The following is a 20,040-nucleotide window of genomic DNA, read 5'->3' on the forward strand; positions in this document are numbered from 1 at the left end:
GCCGGGAGGTCGATCACCGGAGGATCATTCACCGGAGGAGAGCTTGTATCGTGAGCGTTTCGTATTGAATCAGTTGTGTTGAATATTATTTTTCTCAATATTTGTCGGTGGAAGAATAATTTAGCACTGACAGTTTTGCTGTTAGTTATTTACCGTAGTTTGAATGAGTTTTCGGTTCACAGTAATTATGGCTCATTCTTCGTCACTAACAAACTGGAGAGATGATGATAATATACAGTTTTTTTCGGGAAGTAAATGTTTATTTTCTGAGCGTCCTACAGTTTTATTGTGTATGATGCTAGTAAAAAAGCTAGTGCGTTTTTTCCCTACGTGCTTTGACCGGAGAACAGGAGACAGTTAACACTTTGCTAACCTAGCTAGCTAGGTTAACTAGCTAGCTAAGTTGCCCGCTAGCTAGCTAGCTAAACACTAAGTTACCCGCTAGCTAGCTAGCTAGCTAGCGGGTAACTTAGTGTTTGTTATGCTAACCGTACCTGGTCCCAAACATATAAACATTTGCAGGACAAGGATAAATATAGTTTAACTTATCTCACTCTCATGTTATTAGAAAAAGTCAGTCGCTGATAGAATTTGTGAACATTTGTGTGTAATTTGTGATTTGGTTTTAGATGCTGGTAGTGATCGTTGGGGACTGGGCTAGATTTAAAATTCTGATTGTTAACACCTGGTTTTGTGTTGCTTCTCCTTTCCCCTGGCTGGATCATAACCTAAAGACTGGGAAGACGTTGTGCCATGACTATCTTTTATATACGGACGCTGTGAACTGAAACCTGGAATGCGGAGTGAAATACTCTAAGTAAAATTTCCTGGGCTGTTTTATCATTTCTTGCAGAAATCAACTGCCTGATACTGTATGTAAGTCCCACAGTGTCGGAGGTTTTCCTTTCTCAGCAAAGTGGTTCTACAAAGGGTTGATGCTTCATGTGAACAGTGCCACATCTACTGGCCTGAATGCAAAATACAAATGTTTGTACATCACAAATTGAATGTATGTATAAGGGAAAAGCATGATTGTAATTTATTTTCCTAGCATAGATTTATATACTGTCAAAGCAAATCAAAATGTTTTGTAAGCATTAAATGTGTCAATATCAGTCAAGTTAAGCTCAATGTCTTTGTTTTAACTTAAGTGTCAAAACTAAGTTAGTTTGCAATGTGGGCAAAGAACATGTAGCTTTACTTTTAAATGTCAGCTTTGGTGGTTGTGCTGTAAAGGTGCAATATAAGATCTGGCCAGAACATTAGTTTAAAAAGTTAAAAAATGAATTAACACTATATCAACAGTGTGTGAAGCAGCCACAGTGACAATGTCATGATCAAGACCTCCATCTGTTCTTTTTGAGTTATCTACTGAGATGAGCATGGTAACCAGCCAGCACTGACCTTTCCTGTGTTGTAATACCACTTTGTGACACTAGAGGCTGTGAGTCAGTGAAGCGTCAAGTCTGCCCACAGTCCCACGAAGAAGAAAAACTTCCGGCAGAGCTTGACGTTAGCATCACAGAAACACAGGAATGGCTGAACCTCCTAAAAGGTAACTCCCGACAAGAAACCACGTTTAACAGCAAAGGAAAAAAAGCAACACGAGTAAATCTCGGTATGGCTTCCCGCCGCTGGAGACGGCTCCTGAAAGGAAAGAGATGCGGTTTGATGCTTGGCTCGCAACTTTCCTGTTAGCCTGGTGAGTAGCATCATGTTGGCTCTTTAGCTAAAAGTATAATCAGTGCAATGACTCACAAACCGTACCGATAGAAAACATTTCAGGTGGTGCATATTCACATCTCTGCTCACAATTTATTATACTCGCACAACAGATCTAACATGTTTGAATATAAAGAACTTGTTTGATCTAAAGGAATTGTCCTATCACATGTTTGTCTGTATCAGGACCAGAAGTCCAGTCTAATCATCACCAATGATGGACCAGCACCAGCCTTTTCTTCTGCATCCGGCCTCAGCAATCAACCACATTACATCAACACCTTGAGGTATTATCCCTGCACATGACAGATATTGTCTATACTGTGATCTTCTGCACATCCTCTAATCAATACCTTTTGCACATCTTGCCCAGCAGGAGTTTTGTCTAAGACACATTTGTACATAGTTGTGTGGTATTATTTTTACATATGGATATTTTGACTAGTAGTATTTTACTTTTTTATTTCCTATGAATACATTAATTGGATGCTACACCAAGTCACATATCTTGTAAGTGAAAACCTACCAGGCAATAAACCTTATTTTCTGAGTCTGCCTTTGTGATGTCGTCATCCCTTCCTCATGCTGCTATAGCCTGCCAAGGCCCATACATTTGCCATGCTGTATCCTCTTGCTGTCATAAATCTGCAAGTGTATGAAGGTTACAAGTATTTTGATCCTGTTTTCACACCTCAATTTAAATTCTACTTGTAACCTCAGTGTCACACAGAATTTTAGTTTAGTGCTTTGCATGTGACACAGAAGCTGTTCCTTTTCCAGTGTCTTTGAGTTGCCTCACCACTGTTTATTTTATTTATATATATGTATATAGCAAACATAAGAAAAACAAAAAAATAAAATAAAATAAAAAAAACACCAAAAATCTTAAGTACAACACATACTAGTCAGATTTATTTGATTGTATAGTTGTATATACAGTACACGCGGTCTACATGATGCTCCCAGTGTAAGTACCGTAGTTACACCGCTAGATGCGCAGTAATATGATTTTGGCGATTGCAGAATAAGACAGAAAAAGTTGAGTGTTGTGTAATTAGTCCCAGCTTTGTATGCCGAATAAACAAATGTCTAACAACAAGTTGGAAGATGTTTTAGTATTTGCTCTACGGGGGAAGTACGATTGGCAATTCCCAAACAAACACGACAATGCGGAAGTTTTTAATGAAATACGGCGCAAATCAGTGCCAAGAGTCCAGCTCGCTAAACCAACGGCCGACACCGGACACCGCGGTGGGGAGGCAGTTTAAGGAGATGACGGATCCTAAAAGTGTAGCTGTCTCTCACAGCCAGTTTAATATGAGTTAAAAGCATTTTCTGTGCAATAATCTGGCAGCTACAGTTTGACTGAAACAAGCTAGCTGTTAGCCCCCTCCTCCTCCTCCTCCATCTCCGCCCCTCCGCGCCGCGCCGCGCAGCTCAGTGTCTATTTCCAGTTTAGTCTTCAACAAACGGGAAGTTTTTCTGGCCGGAGTCATATGATGTGTGACATCGAGGAAGGAGGAACACGTCTGGCGGACACAAGCCGCTGGATTCCCCACAGAAACAACAGAAAGTCTCCGACTCCAGAAAGAGGATCATGTTTCTGAGGCAGAGGAAAGTTACGTTGTTACGGTGATGTCAATGTCGGAACCGAAACTCTGCGACACTGACAGCTTCCTCAGTCGTGACAGTCACTTAGCTGCATTGTAGCTAATATAATATTATGCAACACAACTTTTACTAAAGTGATGTAATGATCCGTGGATACAGTAGGATTTCACTCGTTTCTTTCCCGCAGCAGCAGCCGCCGCCGCCGCCGCTGCTGCTGCAGTGCGGCCGCTCGAAGCCATTTGTCGTTTGGGAGGGACTGCACTGATTTGACCTAAATGCAGGTCAAGTCATCAACTGGAAAACAGTATTTCAAAGATCATGGTTAACAAGGAGGAATTGGAGGAAAGGCTGAGGAAACTTCTGGTGAGGCTGAGGACCCCTCAAGAAGACAGACAGCTGTGCACACTGATCCAGATCATCCAGGATCTGCTTTTCCTGGCACACACCGACTATGGTAGGAAACACATTGTTCCCGCATGTGCATCATCATGCTGCTGCTCATAAACAGGCACAGTTTCCTTTGGCAATGTGTTTTGATACAGGAGCATTGGTGGGAGAAGCTGTCAGACCTTTTACTTTAATAAAAGTAATAATATCACTGTATAAAAATACTCAAAGTCCTGCATTCAAATTAAAAACACTATTATTGTTATTATAACTAGTGGCTCAGTGTGCATGCAGCTTCTAAGTTGAGCTGATTTTAACTACTTCATATATTATAGGGGAGTTTTATCTATAACCATGCATCATATTTTATAAACTGATCATAGTGCATGTTTTGAATGTAAAATAACTTTCAGAACATATAAAAGAGGGAACAAAGAAAAAAGAGCAAAAGTTAGCAAAACATGGAAATACTCAAGTAAAGTGCAAGCACCAGAAGTACTACAAATTAATTGTTTTTTATATGTAATAACTATTTATTTGGTTTGGTTTTGGAGTTTAAACATATTTATGGGACTTTTACTGTTTAAAGTTTGTGCAGTTTTATAGTTTCGCTTTTACTGCACTACACTCAGCTCATACGTGTAGCAGCTAGTTATGTATTATAAAGATATGAGACAGAGAAAGTGATGCATTGCTGTAGTTTGGTTTGCGTAATTGAAACAACTTATCGTAGTGCTTAGTTTACTTTTAGTACTCAAGTACACTTTTTTGCTTATTGTACTGTATTGTAATTGAAATCTTGAATGCAGGACTTGAAATCAGGGCCAATGCAATTAGTTAATTTATCAATTAGTCAACAATTTTATCATTTTCTGAGCAAAAAGGAAATTTTCCTGCTGCTTCTAAAATGTTAGGATTTTCTTTGTTTATCTTTCATGTTTGATAATGTGTAATATCTTCATGTTCTTGATGTTGGTCAGACAAAACATTTGGATTTATGAAGTTGTGATGGGCATTTTTCACTATTTCTGACATTTTATAGACTAATTGATTAATGATTTAACTGAGACAGTGTTAGATTTTTCAATCATACTTGCAATAAAGTATTTTTATATGGTGTTATTTCTTTAGATTTGTCATTTCACTTACCCATAATTTAAATTCCATATGTTTTCATCACTGCTGTGATTGTCGCCTTTGCAAATGAACAAAGACACCTAGACTTGCAGCGTCATAATGGGACCTTTGTTATTTCTAGACTGTTTTCCGAGCCGTCTTATAAAGATAGAAATTAGTGTGAAAAGCTGCGTCCCCTTGCTTCAAAGCGAACCTGTGACATCATGTCTTCTCATCTGTTGTTGTTTGTTGCAGCAGCTGAACTGTTCGAAGACAAAGATGTCCATGTCCCTCTCATGGTGATGCTGTCGTCCTACATCAGCAGCAGAGGAGTCCAGCAGGTGATACGAGACGTCAGAAACCCCACAATCCTTTTGGTTGTGACAGTCTTCCTAAACAAAGGGAACAAACTTCATGTGGTTGCTTTCAACACACTTTTTTCAGTGGCAAATGCGTTATTGATTAATATGCTAATTATTTTTTAGATTCATTATGGCTAAACATGTCAGAAAAGCTCAGTATAAGTTCCCAGAGTCCAAGGTGACATCTTCAAATGTCAAAACACAAAGATATTCAGTTTACAATGTGATGTATGGCAAGTAAAACCTTAAATCCTCACATTTAAGATACAAACTAAAATGATTATTTGTTTGTCAAAATAGGTGCTGATTCACTTTTTGCTGATTGACTAATTGATTCATTGACTAATAGCTGCAGCTCTACAAACATCCTCACATCAGTTTTCCATGCTGCTGAAAGGAAACAGAAATATTTGCCACCTTGAACTAGACTCAGAGGCGTTTGAGTGTGAACAGCAGCATCCCCTGCTCTGTGTAGTTACAGTCGCTCACAGCTGACAGGCCTGCGCCTCATCCAGCAAGTTTATGGCATCTCATGACTCCTCTGCACTGCAGCTTATCAGAGGAGGTCGATTACAGCACGACTGTGAGACTCGTGTACAGGTTTAGTCATAACAGAGTCGTTTCATGGATAAAACTTAAGTCTTCTCATGCTTGTCTTTGTCATTTAAAGTGCACACATGTGGGATTCTGTCTCAAACATATTTTTTATTTATTTTGATTTATATTTATGTTGATGAGTGTGACGGTGTGATCTTCTTGCCACAGGTGGGCTGGTCACTGCTGTGTCGGCTGATTGAAATATGCCCCGATACGCTGGACCAGCTAACGAGACCTCTGCAGGCAGCCAAGGAGTGGGAGGTACTGGGAGTGCACCAGTAAGTAAAAACATACACATGTACTTATTGTGTGCATTAAAGGTCCCATATTTTTATTTGAAGTGTTGATCCATATATTTGTGGTTTTAAGAACCAAAAACCATCTCAATATAGTTTTACATCTCTTCTCTCTGGAGCTCTAGCAACAACAGGTGAGTGAACCAATCAGAAGAGAGGAGGCTCTAAGCCTCTCCTCTGATTGGCTGACTGGTTTCTGAGTGATTGAATAAAAATATGCTCAGAGAAAAACCAAATCCTGCAAGGTGGGATGGTGGGTCCAGGTAGGCTGGGCTTGTAGCATGGCTGAGAGTGGTGACTGTTTCATTGTGACATCACAAAGTTACAAAAGTCCTGACGGCTGGTTTTAAGGCTCAGTTTCTGAGTACAGGCTGTGTGTATCTCCCTGTGGACTGAGCGCTTTGATACTTTCACAGTGTTAATATAGAAGCTAGACCTGCTTTATAATCAAACAACACATGGAAATCTCACTTTATATAATATGGGACCTTTAATGAATGAATATTCTCTTGTCACAAAAACCCTAACAGCTCATGTTTCATGGAAGTACACAACATTATCACATCAATGTACTATAGATTACACAGCATTCATGTTCAAAACAAGCCATGACGTTTATGTCACTCTCTCATCACTGTCAGAACCATAAACAGTATCTTGATACACATACACATTTTGTGAATAACTTCCACAGTTTAAAGAATTATATAATGTTGAGTATTTCATTCATGTTTTATGACCAGAATTTCTCTGAATATGCACCACAGCTTTATGTAGAGACATTGATACAAGAGTTTTCAGATTTGTTCCACATGTGATCTGTGCACGCGTTATTCTTTTCTCTCTAATGATATGCAGTTGAGTTTGAGACATTTTTTCCCTCTAGTTTATAGATTTTATCTTTCAGGCGACCAAGTTCTAAATACATATTTCTATTTATTCTGGATCTTTTTCACTTTGGTTTTCACTTCCTGTTTGTTATAAGTAACCAGGTTTGTGTCATATCGCAGTGTCACGTAATGTCAGTTTTACTTGTAATTTTATTTCCTATGGGCACTTTCTTGTCCAGTTTTTGATTAAGGCTGGCTCCCTCCCCCCATTTCTGCTGCAGGTCACCAATCCAGAATCTAGTTTAAAACAATGTAAAAATGAAAATGAATCTTTAAGTTTGCAGAACTTAGCCCCTTGCATAAAGACAGTAGAATAAATCCCTTCGTCCTGCCCAGGTTGAGGTTTTTCCTGTGCTGATGTGTTTTCCAGGCAGATCCTGAAGGTGCTGTCTCAGTACAGCGCAGACTGCAGAGTGACCATGGTGGGACTACGTGCCCTGGCGCTCCTGCTCAGATCAGGTACACGATTACACAGCGGACATGTTACAACACATCGGGGCGTTAGTCGGGCTACACGCGTTATGCACTAGAAAGCAGAAAGTCAATTCGATACTCTTCAAGCTGAAGCCCGGGTCACAATTTGGGATTTTAATGGTGATTCTACGTCTGATAGAAAAAGTTAATCGGCATAACAAAGCCACAGAAAGGTTAATGTTTGGATGCAGTGATGTCATCAAACCGATAAAAAAAAAAGAAACTTGAAACTGAATTAATCACAAAACCTTTTAGGAAGGATGAAGAGTGAAAATGTGAAAAAAAAACTGTCTATTAAACATCCATGAACTGCAGACCCCATGTATTTATCTGACTGTAAATCTGTTGATGTGACAGTATGTTACACATCTGCCATCCCCCTTTCAAAGAAAAACTCACTGTCTATTTCTACTTGATTCCTAGAACAGCATTTCATCCTTGTTCCTTAAACGAGCTCTTTGGTTCTGCTTATGTCTTATTTCATGTGTAATGACCTGTTATATCAAAATCATGATGGGTGATATGATAAGAAGATTCTGGGAAAGGCGGAGGGTCAATGGCATCATATGGTCTGAAAACTGCTTTGATTTGTCCGTGAAAGTGCAATTACAGTCAGTGGCTGCACCATCAAAGACTTTCTGCTTCTGACACTGAAGAACTTTTTCTTTTTTCTTTTTTTTTTTAAGAAAAGATATTCATGACTTATTGTGAAACTGAAAGTTTGGAGATAACATTATAGTTAATCCATAGGTGACAAAATGGTTTGTGGATATATTGTGCTTAAATAAATATAAATTTATTCGCGACCCTGGTTGGGAGGAATCGATCACTGATTTAAAGCTTGTTTTATTCGTGGCTGTGTAGACATGATTCCTCTGCTGGTGCTGGAGGAGGAGGAGGATGTGTTCGGCCTGGTGGTGCACGCGATGAAGACGTTCCCGACCAGTGAAGAAGTGCAACTCCAAGGCTGCAGAGCTCTGCAGGTCCTCCTGGAGATCGGTGGGCAGACACACACTGTGACCTCCTGTATACCATTATAACGCTTTATTAATCCCATACATTCAAGATAGACAGATACCAATAGAAGTAAGAAAATAAGATAAAATAGAACAATTATAATTATAACAATATTACAGTAATAATAACAAGTGGCGATAAACGGAAACGTATTTACAATGGGGAATATAAACAGAAAGGGTATATGGTGTGTAAGCTATATGTTTACAAGTACAAGTACAGTAGAAACATATGTTGGATTGTCCACAGCAGTAAGCATCACACAGTACAGTCCAGTATTCATCCAGAGCCAAAGTGTGCAGAGCAATACACACTCTCTTTATCAGAACATTCAACCACAGGTATCCTGCAGCAGAGTGTCTGGCTCTGTATCATCAGAGCAGCAGCACAGAAGCTTTTTTAAAGCAATGACTTAAACTCAATTACATATTACTAACCTGACTTTTATTATTCTAGTAAACATACTACACTAGCCTAGCAGCCTGTAGCTGTGCTTGGATTCCTGTGAGCTTTGCTATTACTTGTTTCTTACCAGTAGTGTTAAGAACTTATAGAGTTTGTTCTGGGGCTTGTTCTAGTGGAATGTGGTTTATTTATCTGTGGGTTGGTATTTTGAATGAAGACATTTTGTCAGGCTCGGCTCCACAACGTCAGATAAGAGATAAGATAAGATAGTCCTTTATGAGCGGGGAAGTTTGCAGTGGACGGTAGAAAGAAACTGCAAAATGTCACTGTCAAATACTAAGAATGATAAATGATAGATAATAATAGAATATGTACAAATCATATATTTAAATATAGCAAAAAATAGCAGGTAAGAAATACTGCACAGCTGGTATTTTAATCATTGCACATGGTGAGTTCGTCTGTTTTTGAGTGCTGTATTTTTTATACAGTCTGACAACAGCAGGAAGGAAAGACCTGGGACTCAGATCAGATTTAGATTCATTTTATTATCCCAAGAAGGGAAACTGAAATTGCAGTCAGATGAAAGATAAGAAACAACACAAGTGCAACAATATACCTTTCCAATAAAACACACAACACTATTAAAACCACAGAACGCAACTAGAAGATCAGACCCTAAAAACACAACTCACTATAAAGTGACAATGCACACGTATATTTAGCCGGGTTTTATTTCACACAGGGGGGAAGGAGTTTTTAGATCTATTGAACCTGAACCGGGGAACTCTGAATCTTCGGCCTGAGAGAAGGGCTTCGAACTCAGAGTGAAGAGGGTGATTTGTGCAGTCCAGCATGGATCTGGCCTTTCGGAGAACCTTCCTGATTATAGACCCCGCTGAAGGAGCTGATGAGTGCTGTCAGAGTGTCATCAGATTCGACTCAGACTCATTTGTCTTACCTGAAGTTCCTCAGCTGCACTTAAACTCAGCATTTTCCTGTGTGCTTGTGTTTTTAGTAGCTGATTATATTTCTCGTGTGTTTCCAGTGAGCGATGACCACCTCATGGAGTTTGTGGAGAACCGGGACCACGTCGTGGTGTTGGCGGCGCTCCAGAGGTTCCCGGACAGCTCCGAGCTGCTGCTGCAGGCCATGAAAGTGCTGCTGCCACTGGCTCGCCCCGGTACGACCTCGTTACGCCACAACAGTGTTTCATGAGAACTGTGAGGGAAAGAAAAGGAACTGGAGCACTAACTTTACTACATGATTGAAAGGGCTGATACCAATGGATAGACTGAGTGTTTATGTGGAGAGGAATGTGTGCTTTCACTTTACTAACGTAATGGTTGATGTGTTACAACACGGGACGCGGTAGTACAGAACGAACCTGAAGGAAGCACATTAATCATCAACTCTTCTTTCTTTATTTCAAACAGTCTATTTCTAGCCTTTCTTTATTTCACACTGTCTATTTCTAGCCCAGTGTCGTTGTGATGTCACTGTGACGTCTTGATGTAAATCAAATTAGACACCAGTAAACACATGTGACGTTGTGCTGCTGCTGCGTAAGAGCAGCTGTTTGTGGGTCAGGAAAGTGGGTTTTGTTGAAAACCCGTCAAATCTTTGTGGAAATTCCCCCCATGGTGAGGAAGACAGAGTGGATACTATTTCTATTTGCTTTCCAAATATATAGTTATGAAACAGATAATTGAGTCTTCCAACATTTCTATGAAATTTTTTTTTTTAATTTTTTGGAACAGCAAATGTAATTATCAGACAGCAGGAAGCCTCCGCAAGTCCTCATATTACCAGAATTTCATTCTTCTGCCGTTATCAGAAAGAACGTTGTCAAACAGAAAGCTGTTGTTTATCTAAGTATGTGAAAAGGTCAGGGCAGATTTTGGTAAAAAAAAAAATTTCCCCCAAATTAATTTTTATTCACACAAAATTACAGGCCATTATTTCCAATGTAACATAAGGACACTGAAATGAAAAATTTAATTGAATTAATCTGATAATATTTTCAAGGTCTCAAACTGAGCCTTGAAACCAGCCGTCAGGACTTCTGTAACTTTGTGATGTCACAACAAAGCAGTCACCATCCTCAGCCATGCCTCAAGCCCCGCCCACCTGGACCCACCATCCAACTTTGCAGGTTTTAGTTTCCCGTGTTTACCTGAAATCTGCTATATTTTTATTCAGCCAACCAGAAGAGAGGTTCAGAGCCTCCTCTCTTCTGATTGGCTCGCTGACCTGTTGTTACTAGAGCTCCAGAGAGAAGCCTGAGAGAGGAGATGTAAAACTACACTGAGATGGTTTTTGGTTCTTAAAGCCACAAATAGATCTTCTCATGGATCAACACTTCAAATGAAAAACCGGAAACGCGTGAAATATCGGGATCTTTTTAAAAAACTGTGTAATCATCGTGTAGATGAAGAAATATAACAAATAATTTAAATAGAGAACATAAACAAATAAAAAACAAACAATCATAGGGTTGTTCTGTTAACATATGTGGAGATTTGATATTGAAAATATAGATACTATAGAGTTTGACACAGATAAGGTAATAGTATTTAACAAACATGTTTTACAGCTGAGGAATAAACTCATCTCTGCCTCCTGGAAGACGTATTATGTGAAGATGATACTGTTTTATAAATACCCTTAAACACACAGTCTTGTTATCATTTTTGCACAGCAATATCTTCTTACTTTGACACCTGTCATATTCACCGACACAGGTGTACTGCATCCCCTTGTGTCGTGCAGAAAGAAGCAAAATCACTGTTTGTGGCTCATGTGTTTTGATGTGGGAGCACAGTCTTTTAATGCTCTATTATATAATAAGATTTTTTATCCAATTCCAAAGTTTGACACACTTACGCAATATTGTGTCATCCATTTTCTCCAAAAAAGCGCCGGCTGACGTGTTACTCTTTTGCTTCAGGAAATGAACAAGATGAAGATAAGAAATGTACCCACGAACCAACTGAGACGTAGCTCTACGCTTAAATTCTAATTATCTGGATGATTCTTGCGTGAAAAGTGGAGCTGAACATGAAAAAAAAAAAAAGTGCACAGGACAAAAGTGGACGAGTTTCAGTCATGAACATTTTTTTCCACATTAATCTTCACAGATGTGCGATTTGTTACGGTCATGGGGGATTCCAGGCTATTTGGAGATAACGCTCTCATTCATTTGCGAAGGACTTTTTCTGGCCTCCTGTTTTATTTCCTTGTATTGGCTGATTCTTTGTTTGGCAGTTGAAAAGATTTTTATCTTCGACTGCTAATCAGCTCTTATTATATTACCCATGCTGTTCAAACAATGCTTTTTTAAAAAAAATATATTTATTGTGTATTATCGAGCAGCATATACTTTGATTGCCAACTAAAATGAAATTAAATCCCCAACCAGAACATCAAGATGAAAATTTGAAATTCAAAAAAGCAGACGAATCCGGTTCATACTTCTGTTTTGAGTTTACGAGCTTTTCTCCCGCAGGCAGTAACGTGGAGATGCTGATGTCAGGAGGCGCCCGGTGCTACAGCGTGATCATCGCCGCCATGGACGCCTTCCCCGACGTGGAGGAGCTGCAGGAGACGGCCTGCTGCCTGTTCATGAGGTTTACATCAGGTCAGGCCCAGATTTCAACAGAGAATAGTCTTTTTTTATTATTTTTTTTTCCAGTTGGTTTTATTCGTTGATAAATTGAAGTGTTAAATGTGAGATATAAGTTCCCAAAATGAGACTGGGAAGAAGAGTCTTTATTTCTTGTTACACAGCTGTACTACGGAATTTAGTGCGTCTTCTCAGTGGCATGACAATTTAATTTATATATTATATATGTTAGTCTAGTTTATTTATTTATTTTTTTTAGTTTATTTATTTATTTGTTAGGAACAAGGCAATTTAACGTAGTTTTAAACTAATGTGTTGCACAAAGAGTTCATAGCCATTGTTAACTTTCTGTTCCTGTCCCTAGTTGGGCTTTTACATGCATAATGTAATTAAAACACTCAATAGCAAATACAACACAAAGCAGACAACACAATTGGTAATATCTTACAATCATCTAAAAATAATCCGATGATGTCTTCAGGTTTTCATCTCCCACACAGTTCTTTCTATTTTGATGTAGACGATCTCAAATCAAAGCTGAGACTTGGCACTTTAATGTAGTCTCCATTGTTTTTATTTCAAATTGAATGTGCTGAAGCTCAGAGCCTGAAGAACAAAAAGATATGTAACTGTCCAAATACTAAATACAGTCTGGACTGGAGTTTATCCTGTTTGGAAATCAGAATATGTTTTGTTTGCATATTTCAGTCGTTAACTAAATCCTAGTGAACGTTCAGCGGGCAGAGTAGATGTGCTGTTAATAATTAACTCTGGAGTATCGTCTCACTTGCTGACGGTCGATAGCGATAACACTGTTTGGGAAACCAATCAATCCTCACTATCAGCGCAGCGGTGTTTGGATTTCATTCATTCTGATAACCTAATGTGTCTCATTGACAGTCGACAGATTGGGATTTGATAATCAATAGAGATATCTGCATGTGTCATCGTCTAGAGAGTTACTACAACATCCTGGTGCTGAACGGCGTCCAGAGAGTTGCAGTTAGAGCCTGTCAGACTTTCCCCAACAACGCCGCGCTGCAAGCAGCCGCTCTCTCCTGCCTGGCCGACCTCAGTGAGGACACACACACACACACACACACACACACACACACACACACACACACACACACACACACACTCACTCATAGACGCACACTATATTTAACTCATTTATTTATGTCCACGCAGATGGATTAGTTCTGGAGAACAACAGCTTGACCTCATCAACGACACATAGCAGTGTTATCCACAAAAAAGATTCTCACTCAAAAAAGAGTGACGCCGATTGACTTGATGTAATTACGCTGTATGTTCTCCTCCCGTCAGCTGCAACCATCGTGCAGAACAAAGCGGTGGCCGAGCAGGGTCTGGAGGAAGGAGAGGCGGAGGAGAACAGGGGTAAAGAGGAGGTGGAGGACATGGGCCTGGGCTGGATGGAGGCCTGCTGTGCGGCACTGGAGCTCCACGCTGCTGAGCCAGCGGTTCAGGTCAGTCCAACTCCTTCCACGGCAAATATTTAACCGGGTAGAACTCCACTAATCAACGCCTCTGCCTTGTGTGAACCCGCAGGAAGCTGCGAGCTGGGCCATTCACAATCTGTTACTGCACGGCGCTGCAGTCCACCAATCAGAGGACGAGCAGGATGAGCGGTACGCACTGACACAATGAGACATCACACACATCTTCCTGTCCAGCCAGTGAGAGAATGTAATGCTTATTGTTGTGTATTGTGTGTTTGTTTTGCAGGACTCCGGTTCACAGACAGTTGATGGCGGCCATGCTGCTCCACTCCTCCTCTCCCAGCGTCTTTAAAGCTGCTACCAGTGCTATTGCCACACTCATTACTCACAACGGTGAGTCCTCAGCAGTACAGATTAGCACCGAATTTATCCAACCCCACTTTTCCAATGATGCTAATAGCTTCAGCACTTTATAGATACAGCAGTGTGTTGGTGGCCTCTTCAGTAAAACGTCCTCTTCGGCCGCAGGTAAAATGCGTTCTCTGCTGCTGTCCAGCGGCCTCCACGTCAACCTGGTAGAGATGATGAAGAGACACTCAGCCTCAGCAGAAGTTTCCATCAGCGCCTGCAAACTGCTCAAACTACTCTTCCAGGGAAGGTGAGCACCAACACGCATTCAATACAATGCGTCTGTGTTGTTTTTAGAAAAATAACAGGAATAGATGAGGCAGTGTTTCCATGACAACAGTTGTACCTGTCTAACTCAGGTGGCAGAAACCTCGTATATCATTTTGTACAGAGAAAATCCTGCGTGTGATTTTGTCTCCTGTCACTTCCACTGAAATCGCTTTGGGAAAGAATCTCTCACTGGCCGTTGTGAACAAGAAGATTACAGCAAAACAAACCTATTTCAATATTCTTATGGGCACCTGACTGTTGTTCTAAGACAGACGTGAAAAATGGTGAACCTGCCCCCCCCGTGTGTCTGCAGGTCAGCCAGTCTGGATGACTTAAACATGGCCATGAGTCAGATCCTCAGCACCATGAAGGTCCACAACTTCCAGCCGGAGGTTCAGCTGGAGGCTCTTCAGGCCAGTCTGGTCTTCCTCTGCCCAGGTACGTTCAGGTCTCTTTTGTCAACATCTAGTGTTTACCTCCAAATCAAATGTTTAGTTTAATTTTTAGCTTTAGTTTTATTTATTTTTGCACAATTTGAAATACACAGAAAATGACAAAGAAAACAAAAAGCACACAGCGCAGGGGGAGGCAGAAAGCCCAGTGGGCTTGTTTAAAGCCTCAACCTAAGCAAAACAACAAGTAAAAATAAAAATACAAAATAAACATAAAAGGAAATAACGTGACTACATAAAAATGATGAGAAACTAACAGATTCAAAAGATAAATATAATAAAAATTAACAGCAATAATATAAATAATATCAAAATAAGAGCAGAAAATGTGGGAATGGAATGTGTGTGCAATATGAGCAAAACAATTAAGACATTAATACGTTATAAACGTTATAAAAGCAGTTAAATGATCTTTTAAGCACTTTCTTTGCCAAATGGACAAAGCCATTCCATAATTTGATACCTCTAAATCTTATTGAAAATTGACGTCTGCAAGTGAGAAATTTGGGAGGAAGAAAATTGACGAGTTGAATAAGAATGGACATGTGAGTAAGTTTTGAAATGCTCAGGAATATTAGTTCTTTGTTCTTTTCCTTTTTTAGGTTGTTAAAGTTTTAGTTCCTCCTCGGCAGCTATTTCTGCTCGTGCTTTTCAGCCTTTTGCAGCTCATAGTTTGGTTTTTACAGAACATTTACCGCATGGTTCAGTCTCATCGTCTCCAGCGGCAGGCAGCTGTTTTTAGCAAGAAAGCTCTAATAAAGCGACTGCGTGACACCTGGCCAACAACAGACAGGAGACAGACAACGGTAACGACTAGCTGGTGAGGAACATTAGCTGCAAAAGAAACAGACATCTTACTCCAGATTTGGATTTTGGAGACCAGAACAGAGTTAATATTAGACTTAAATTCATCAAGTGGCTGAAATACAACTCTAGATGAATGCTAATTGTGCTCTGCAATAGTATGCAATTAGAGTATTTGCTAGACTTCTGGACTGTTGACCTCAACCTGTTCTGACCCTGTTGACCCCTAAAACGTTGACTGTGGAATCTCCCGCCTCCAAACAGACAGAAAATCAATTTATGCAGCTTTAATAAGGAATTGAATTGCAATCCCAGCAATCGACTCTTAGGGGAACAGCTCCGAATACAATTATTTAACCCTTATCAGGGTCTGATCATTCCGGCTAGTTTTGAAGAAGGTCAGGAATGAGTGCATGTGTCCGTGTACAGTATCTGGCATCACAGTCCATCTGGTGAGCGTATCGCAAGACAAGCCTCCCAAACACAGATGGATACAGATCATGATGTATGGCAGAGCAGCTGAATACATTCAGTTTTAGCTGGTTAAGTGCAGCGGTTTGTTTGTGTTTTAATTTCTATCCAAATGAAGTTATAGGATGTGTCTGTCCCTGCTCCCACATTGCAATAGTAACAGTCCTGATTAGATTAGTGATTGACAAAAGAGGCAGTCGTGTGTGTGTGTGTGTGTGGGGGGTGTGTGTGTGTGTGTGTGTGTGTGTGTGTGTGTGTGTGTGTGTGTGTGTGTGTGTGTGTGTGTCTGTTTACTTGCCTCTTTGTCTTCACTTGTCTCCCTGCTGTGTGTGAATTCCCAGACAGGAGCTTAAGGGAGCACGGCACCTCGGTCGCAGATCCCGACATGGCCGACGTGTCGCTGAAGGTCCTGAAGAACCAGTGTGTGGTGGAAGGAGCTCACACCCTCTACCTGGAGGTTCTCAACAGGGTACCGCTCTCTCATCCTCATCCATCTACTCTCAGAGTCGAACTTTTCTTTTGATCCTGGTTATTTCTGTTAATCCGGCCTGATATAAAACAAGAAGATGGCAGAGCTTGAAAAACACAGTGTGATTTGTTTTCCTTCAAAAAGAGAAGCAGCGTACACATACAGCCGGACATATAGTTCTCAGTCAGTACATAAATTCAACAACAGTTCATCCATTCATTGCAGAAATTATACAGTAGCTTGTCCTGCAACCAGAACATCGGAGGGATGTAATTACATTGCTAAAAAGAATTTGCCATACTTACTGGGGTGAATGAATGGTGTGCATGTTTTTTGTTTTGTTTTTTTCTCTCTTCCTCTGTGGTGGCTGTTGGTATCCTCAGCCTGAGGGTGGGACAGTCAACACTGACAAAAACAGTTTCAGCAGGAAAGCAACAAGCCAGTAATTAACCATAATATCTTCAACTTTTAACAACCTTTTTTTTTTTTACCCTCTAAAGAGTTTTTGTTCCAAAATGAGATAAAAATAATTTGACTGATGTGATATGTGACACACAAAAGCAATTCTTTAGTTTAAAGAATTAAGTTTAAAGAATTAGTTTAAACAAATGACTAAAGCTAATAAGGCATTCTGTCTTTCTTGGTATGTCTAAGCTTTAGTAGGTAAGTCAGTGTTTCCATCCCATGAATCTCTTTGATGGTTTCAGCTGCTGTAGCTGTAGGTTTGACAGGATGTGATTTACAGTATGTGCTTGGATGATAAAAGGACGCTCTAACAGACTGAATCCTACATTTTTTTTTTTTACTAACAATTACAGCTGCACAATTAATCCTAATATTATCAAAATCGCAAATTGGCTAAGTGTGATATCCAAAATTGCAGGAGCTGGTGCCACAGAGACGCTCCGGCCTGCAAATCATATTCTCCAGACATGAAGCAGCACGTTTTGTTTGTTACAAGTTCCAACAAAAAATCACATCGCCGTCATTTTTATACTTTTTTTTCCAGTGAAAATAAAATGCAGAAATGGCCAGCCCAACTGAAATCGTGGCTCGTATCGCACATCGCTCCGTTCAGCTCTACTAACAGCTCCAAAAACAACAACCGAACATTCCTGTCATCCAGTACATAACTATAGAGATGTTGCATAAGATGCAGGCTCAGTGTTAGGACTGTATTCCTCAATGCAATAACAACCAGGATGACATTCGGTGCTGTGTGCGTCTGTGCAGTTCATCAGCAGCCCGATCATACAGAGGTGTGGCCTGAAGGTGCTGTCTGCTCTGGCTGACTGCTCCGGTGCAGTGGACCTGCTCTGCCAACAGGGGGCCATAGACACAGTGCTGCATACACTACAGATGTTCCCACAGGAACGAGGTACAGTACACAAAAGTCAGTAATTAGATTTTGTTATTACATTGAGGGCAATACAGTGATTGTTTGTGTTGTGGTTAACACAACATCCCCTCCCTCCAGATTAAAGCCTATAAAAGCAGGTTTGGAACAACGTCGGCTGTAGTGAATGTCGGGGGATGATTGTTAGGTCCGGGGATTTTCCCTATATCTATTTCTGCAATAGAAGCTGTATTCTTTATTAAATCTGAACATACTGCCTTTGACTGCCAGAGGACAGGTAAAGACGCTGTGCACAAACCTTGAATTAGAAAAAAAAATCCAGACAAACTGTGCTTTCACTTACTCCAGAGATACACTACTGGGGCCTGACCCTGCTCAACTACCTCGTAACCAAGAAGAAGCTGTCCAGGATGATCGTGCCTGTTCTCGCCTCCGTTGTGGTCGTCTCCCTCATCCAGTACAGAGAAGACTCCGAGATGCTCCTGAAGGTGACCTGAGCGCTCGTTTTTGATAGAACTAGAATCAGCAGTTAGAGGACGTGGGAACAATCGCCTCAAAATAACATTCACATCCCTCTATCTTGGACATATTCCTGATGAGGGAAAGTAAAGACGATGCCTGTCTCCTAAAGATTATGTTGGCAGCAGGTAAAGCCTCTTTATCAATACTGTCAAATACCTGCGTCTGCTAGAGCAGATGACTCACTCCGTACAGCTCCAGAAAGAACGGTGTGTTTATTGAAAAATGTTCTTACATATGGTTCCCACTGTATGACTGATAACTAATAGATATATAACTAATAACTATCTACCTTTTCTGTCACTTATAACTAGTAGCTCTCATGTGATGTAAAGTGCTGATGTGACTGATTGGTAGTGGTCTGGATACAGAGCTTCAGTCGGAGCAGTGTGAGCTAGTGGCCGGGGGAAAACCCCAGACGGGAGAGAAATTAACGGCGGGGAGATTTCCTTTGATCGACACAAACACTGCTCCTTATGCAGCAGCTAATGTCCCTCTAATCGTTGGCTAGGTATCATAACAGCATTAAGTTTACATCACAAAGTCGTGTTTATCCATTTAGCAACTTGACATTGACCAGGTGTTTTATGCAGCGCAGATTGTAAAGTTTTGCGATTATGCGCTATATAAATAAAACTGACTTGACCGCCGTTGATATGTTGCCAGTTCGGACTCTCACGATCGGCCTCTGCTCCGTGCGTCCCTCAGTGTTTTCAGGTGGCCCTGAGGATGCTTGATGCGTGTTCAGGAGCAGCTGCTGAACTGCAGAGAGAAGACTTTGACAGGCGGATCTTCCAACACCTCAGGGATGAGACTCCGGACCAGAGCAACAGCCCGGTGAGTCAGGCCTCCATAACTATCGGATGCATTACCATGAAAAAAAAATTATCCACTGCTTTGGTTTATGACCAAACATATGCAAAGACTGATGACATTCCCATCAGCCTCAGCTGTTTGTGTTTAGTCCTAATTAGCTAATGTTTAACATTTAGCTCAAAGCCTCAATAACAGCCTCACAGAGACACTAGCGTGGCCGCATCCTTCAGAGGACTAACAGTTGCACCGTTAGCTGCTGAACTGAGCTGAAACCCAATACTTACATATAAAAGTTTTAATCCTCTGGCTCTCTGTCGGCGTTGGTTGCTGCCGTATTATTTGCGCAATGAATCTTGGGATACGTTGGGCCACCAAAGATCCACCCGTTGTAACCTTTGTATGTCTGTGTGCAGGACACCACTTGTAGACCACAGATTTGGACACTTCAGCATAATTTAACACAGAGAGTTGTGTAAGACCTCATTAGCCTTCTCTGACCTGACCCCCCC

At 40.7% G+C, this 20,040-nt stretch overlaps 1 protein-coding gene and 1 long non-coding RNA gene across 2 annotated transcripts in view; both read left to right on the forward strand.

Annotated features, from left to right (window-relative positions):
- The first annotated feature begins 1,565 nt into the window (after positions 1–1,565).
- Positions 1,566–2,272, forward strand: LOC147817781 (uncharacterized). The gene is made up of 2 exons (XR_015438691.1): positions 1,566–1,702; positions 1,909–2,272. It is a non-coding gene; the product is annotated as an uncharacterized LOC147817781 (long non-coding RNA).
- Positions 2,273–3,174: 902 nt separating this feature from the next.
- lrrk2 (leucine-rich repeat kinase 2) overlaps positions 3,175–20,040 on the forward strand; it is a 35,731-nt gene continuing 18,865 nt past the window's right edge. The window contains exons 1-17 of the mRNA XM_023429489.2: positions 3,175–3,787; positions 5,092–5,177; positions 5,964–6,073; positions 7,352–7,440; positions 8,320–8,454; positions 9,926–10,060; positions 12,386–12,517; positions 13,458–13,577; positions 13,832–13,992; positions 14,075–14,154; positions 14,252–14,358; positions 14,494–14,623; positions 14,957–15,081; positions 16,712–16,839; positions 18,073–18,217; positions 18,545–18,684; positions 19,424–19,552. Coding sequence (XP_023285257.1) covers positions 3,652–3,787; positions 5,092–5,177; positions 5,964–6,073; positions 7,352–7,440; positions 8,320–8,454; positions 9,926–10,060; positions 12,386–12,517; positions 13,458–13,577; positions 13,832–13,992; positions 14,075–14,154; positions 14,252–14,358; positions 14,494–14,623; positions 14,957–15,081; positions 16,712–16,839; positions 18,073–18,217; positions 18,545–18,684; positions 19,424–19,552 — 2,088 coding nt within the window. The 5' untranslated portion in view covers positions 3,175–3,651. The remainder of the gene's footprint in view (positions 3,788–5,091; positions 5,178–5,963; positions 6,074–7,351; positions 7,441–8,319; positions 8,455–9,925; positions 10,061–12,385; positions 12,518–13,457; positions 13,578–13,831; positions 13,993–14,074; positions 14,155–14,251; positions 14,359–14,493; positions 14,624–14,956; positions 15,082–16,711; positions 16,840–18,072; positions 18,218–18,544; positions 18,685–19,423; positions 19,553–20,040) is intronic.

This window comes from Seriola lalandi, unplaced genomic scaffold (assembly GCF_002814215.2).
Source record: "Seriola lalandi dorsalis isolate HSWRI2012SDOR001 ecotype SW California unplaced genomic scaffold, Sedor1 jcf7180002054894, whole genome shotgun sequence".
NCBI lineage: Eukaryota > Metazoa > Chordata > Actinopteri > Carangiformes > Carangidae > Seriola > Seriola lalandi.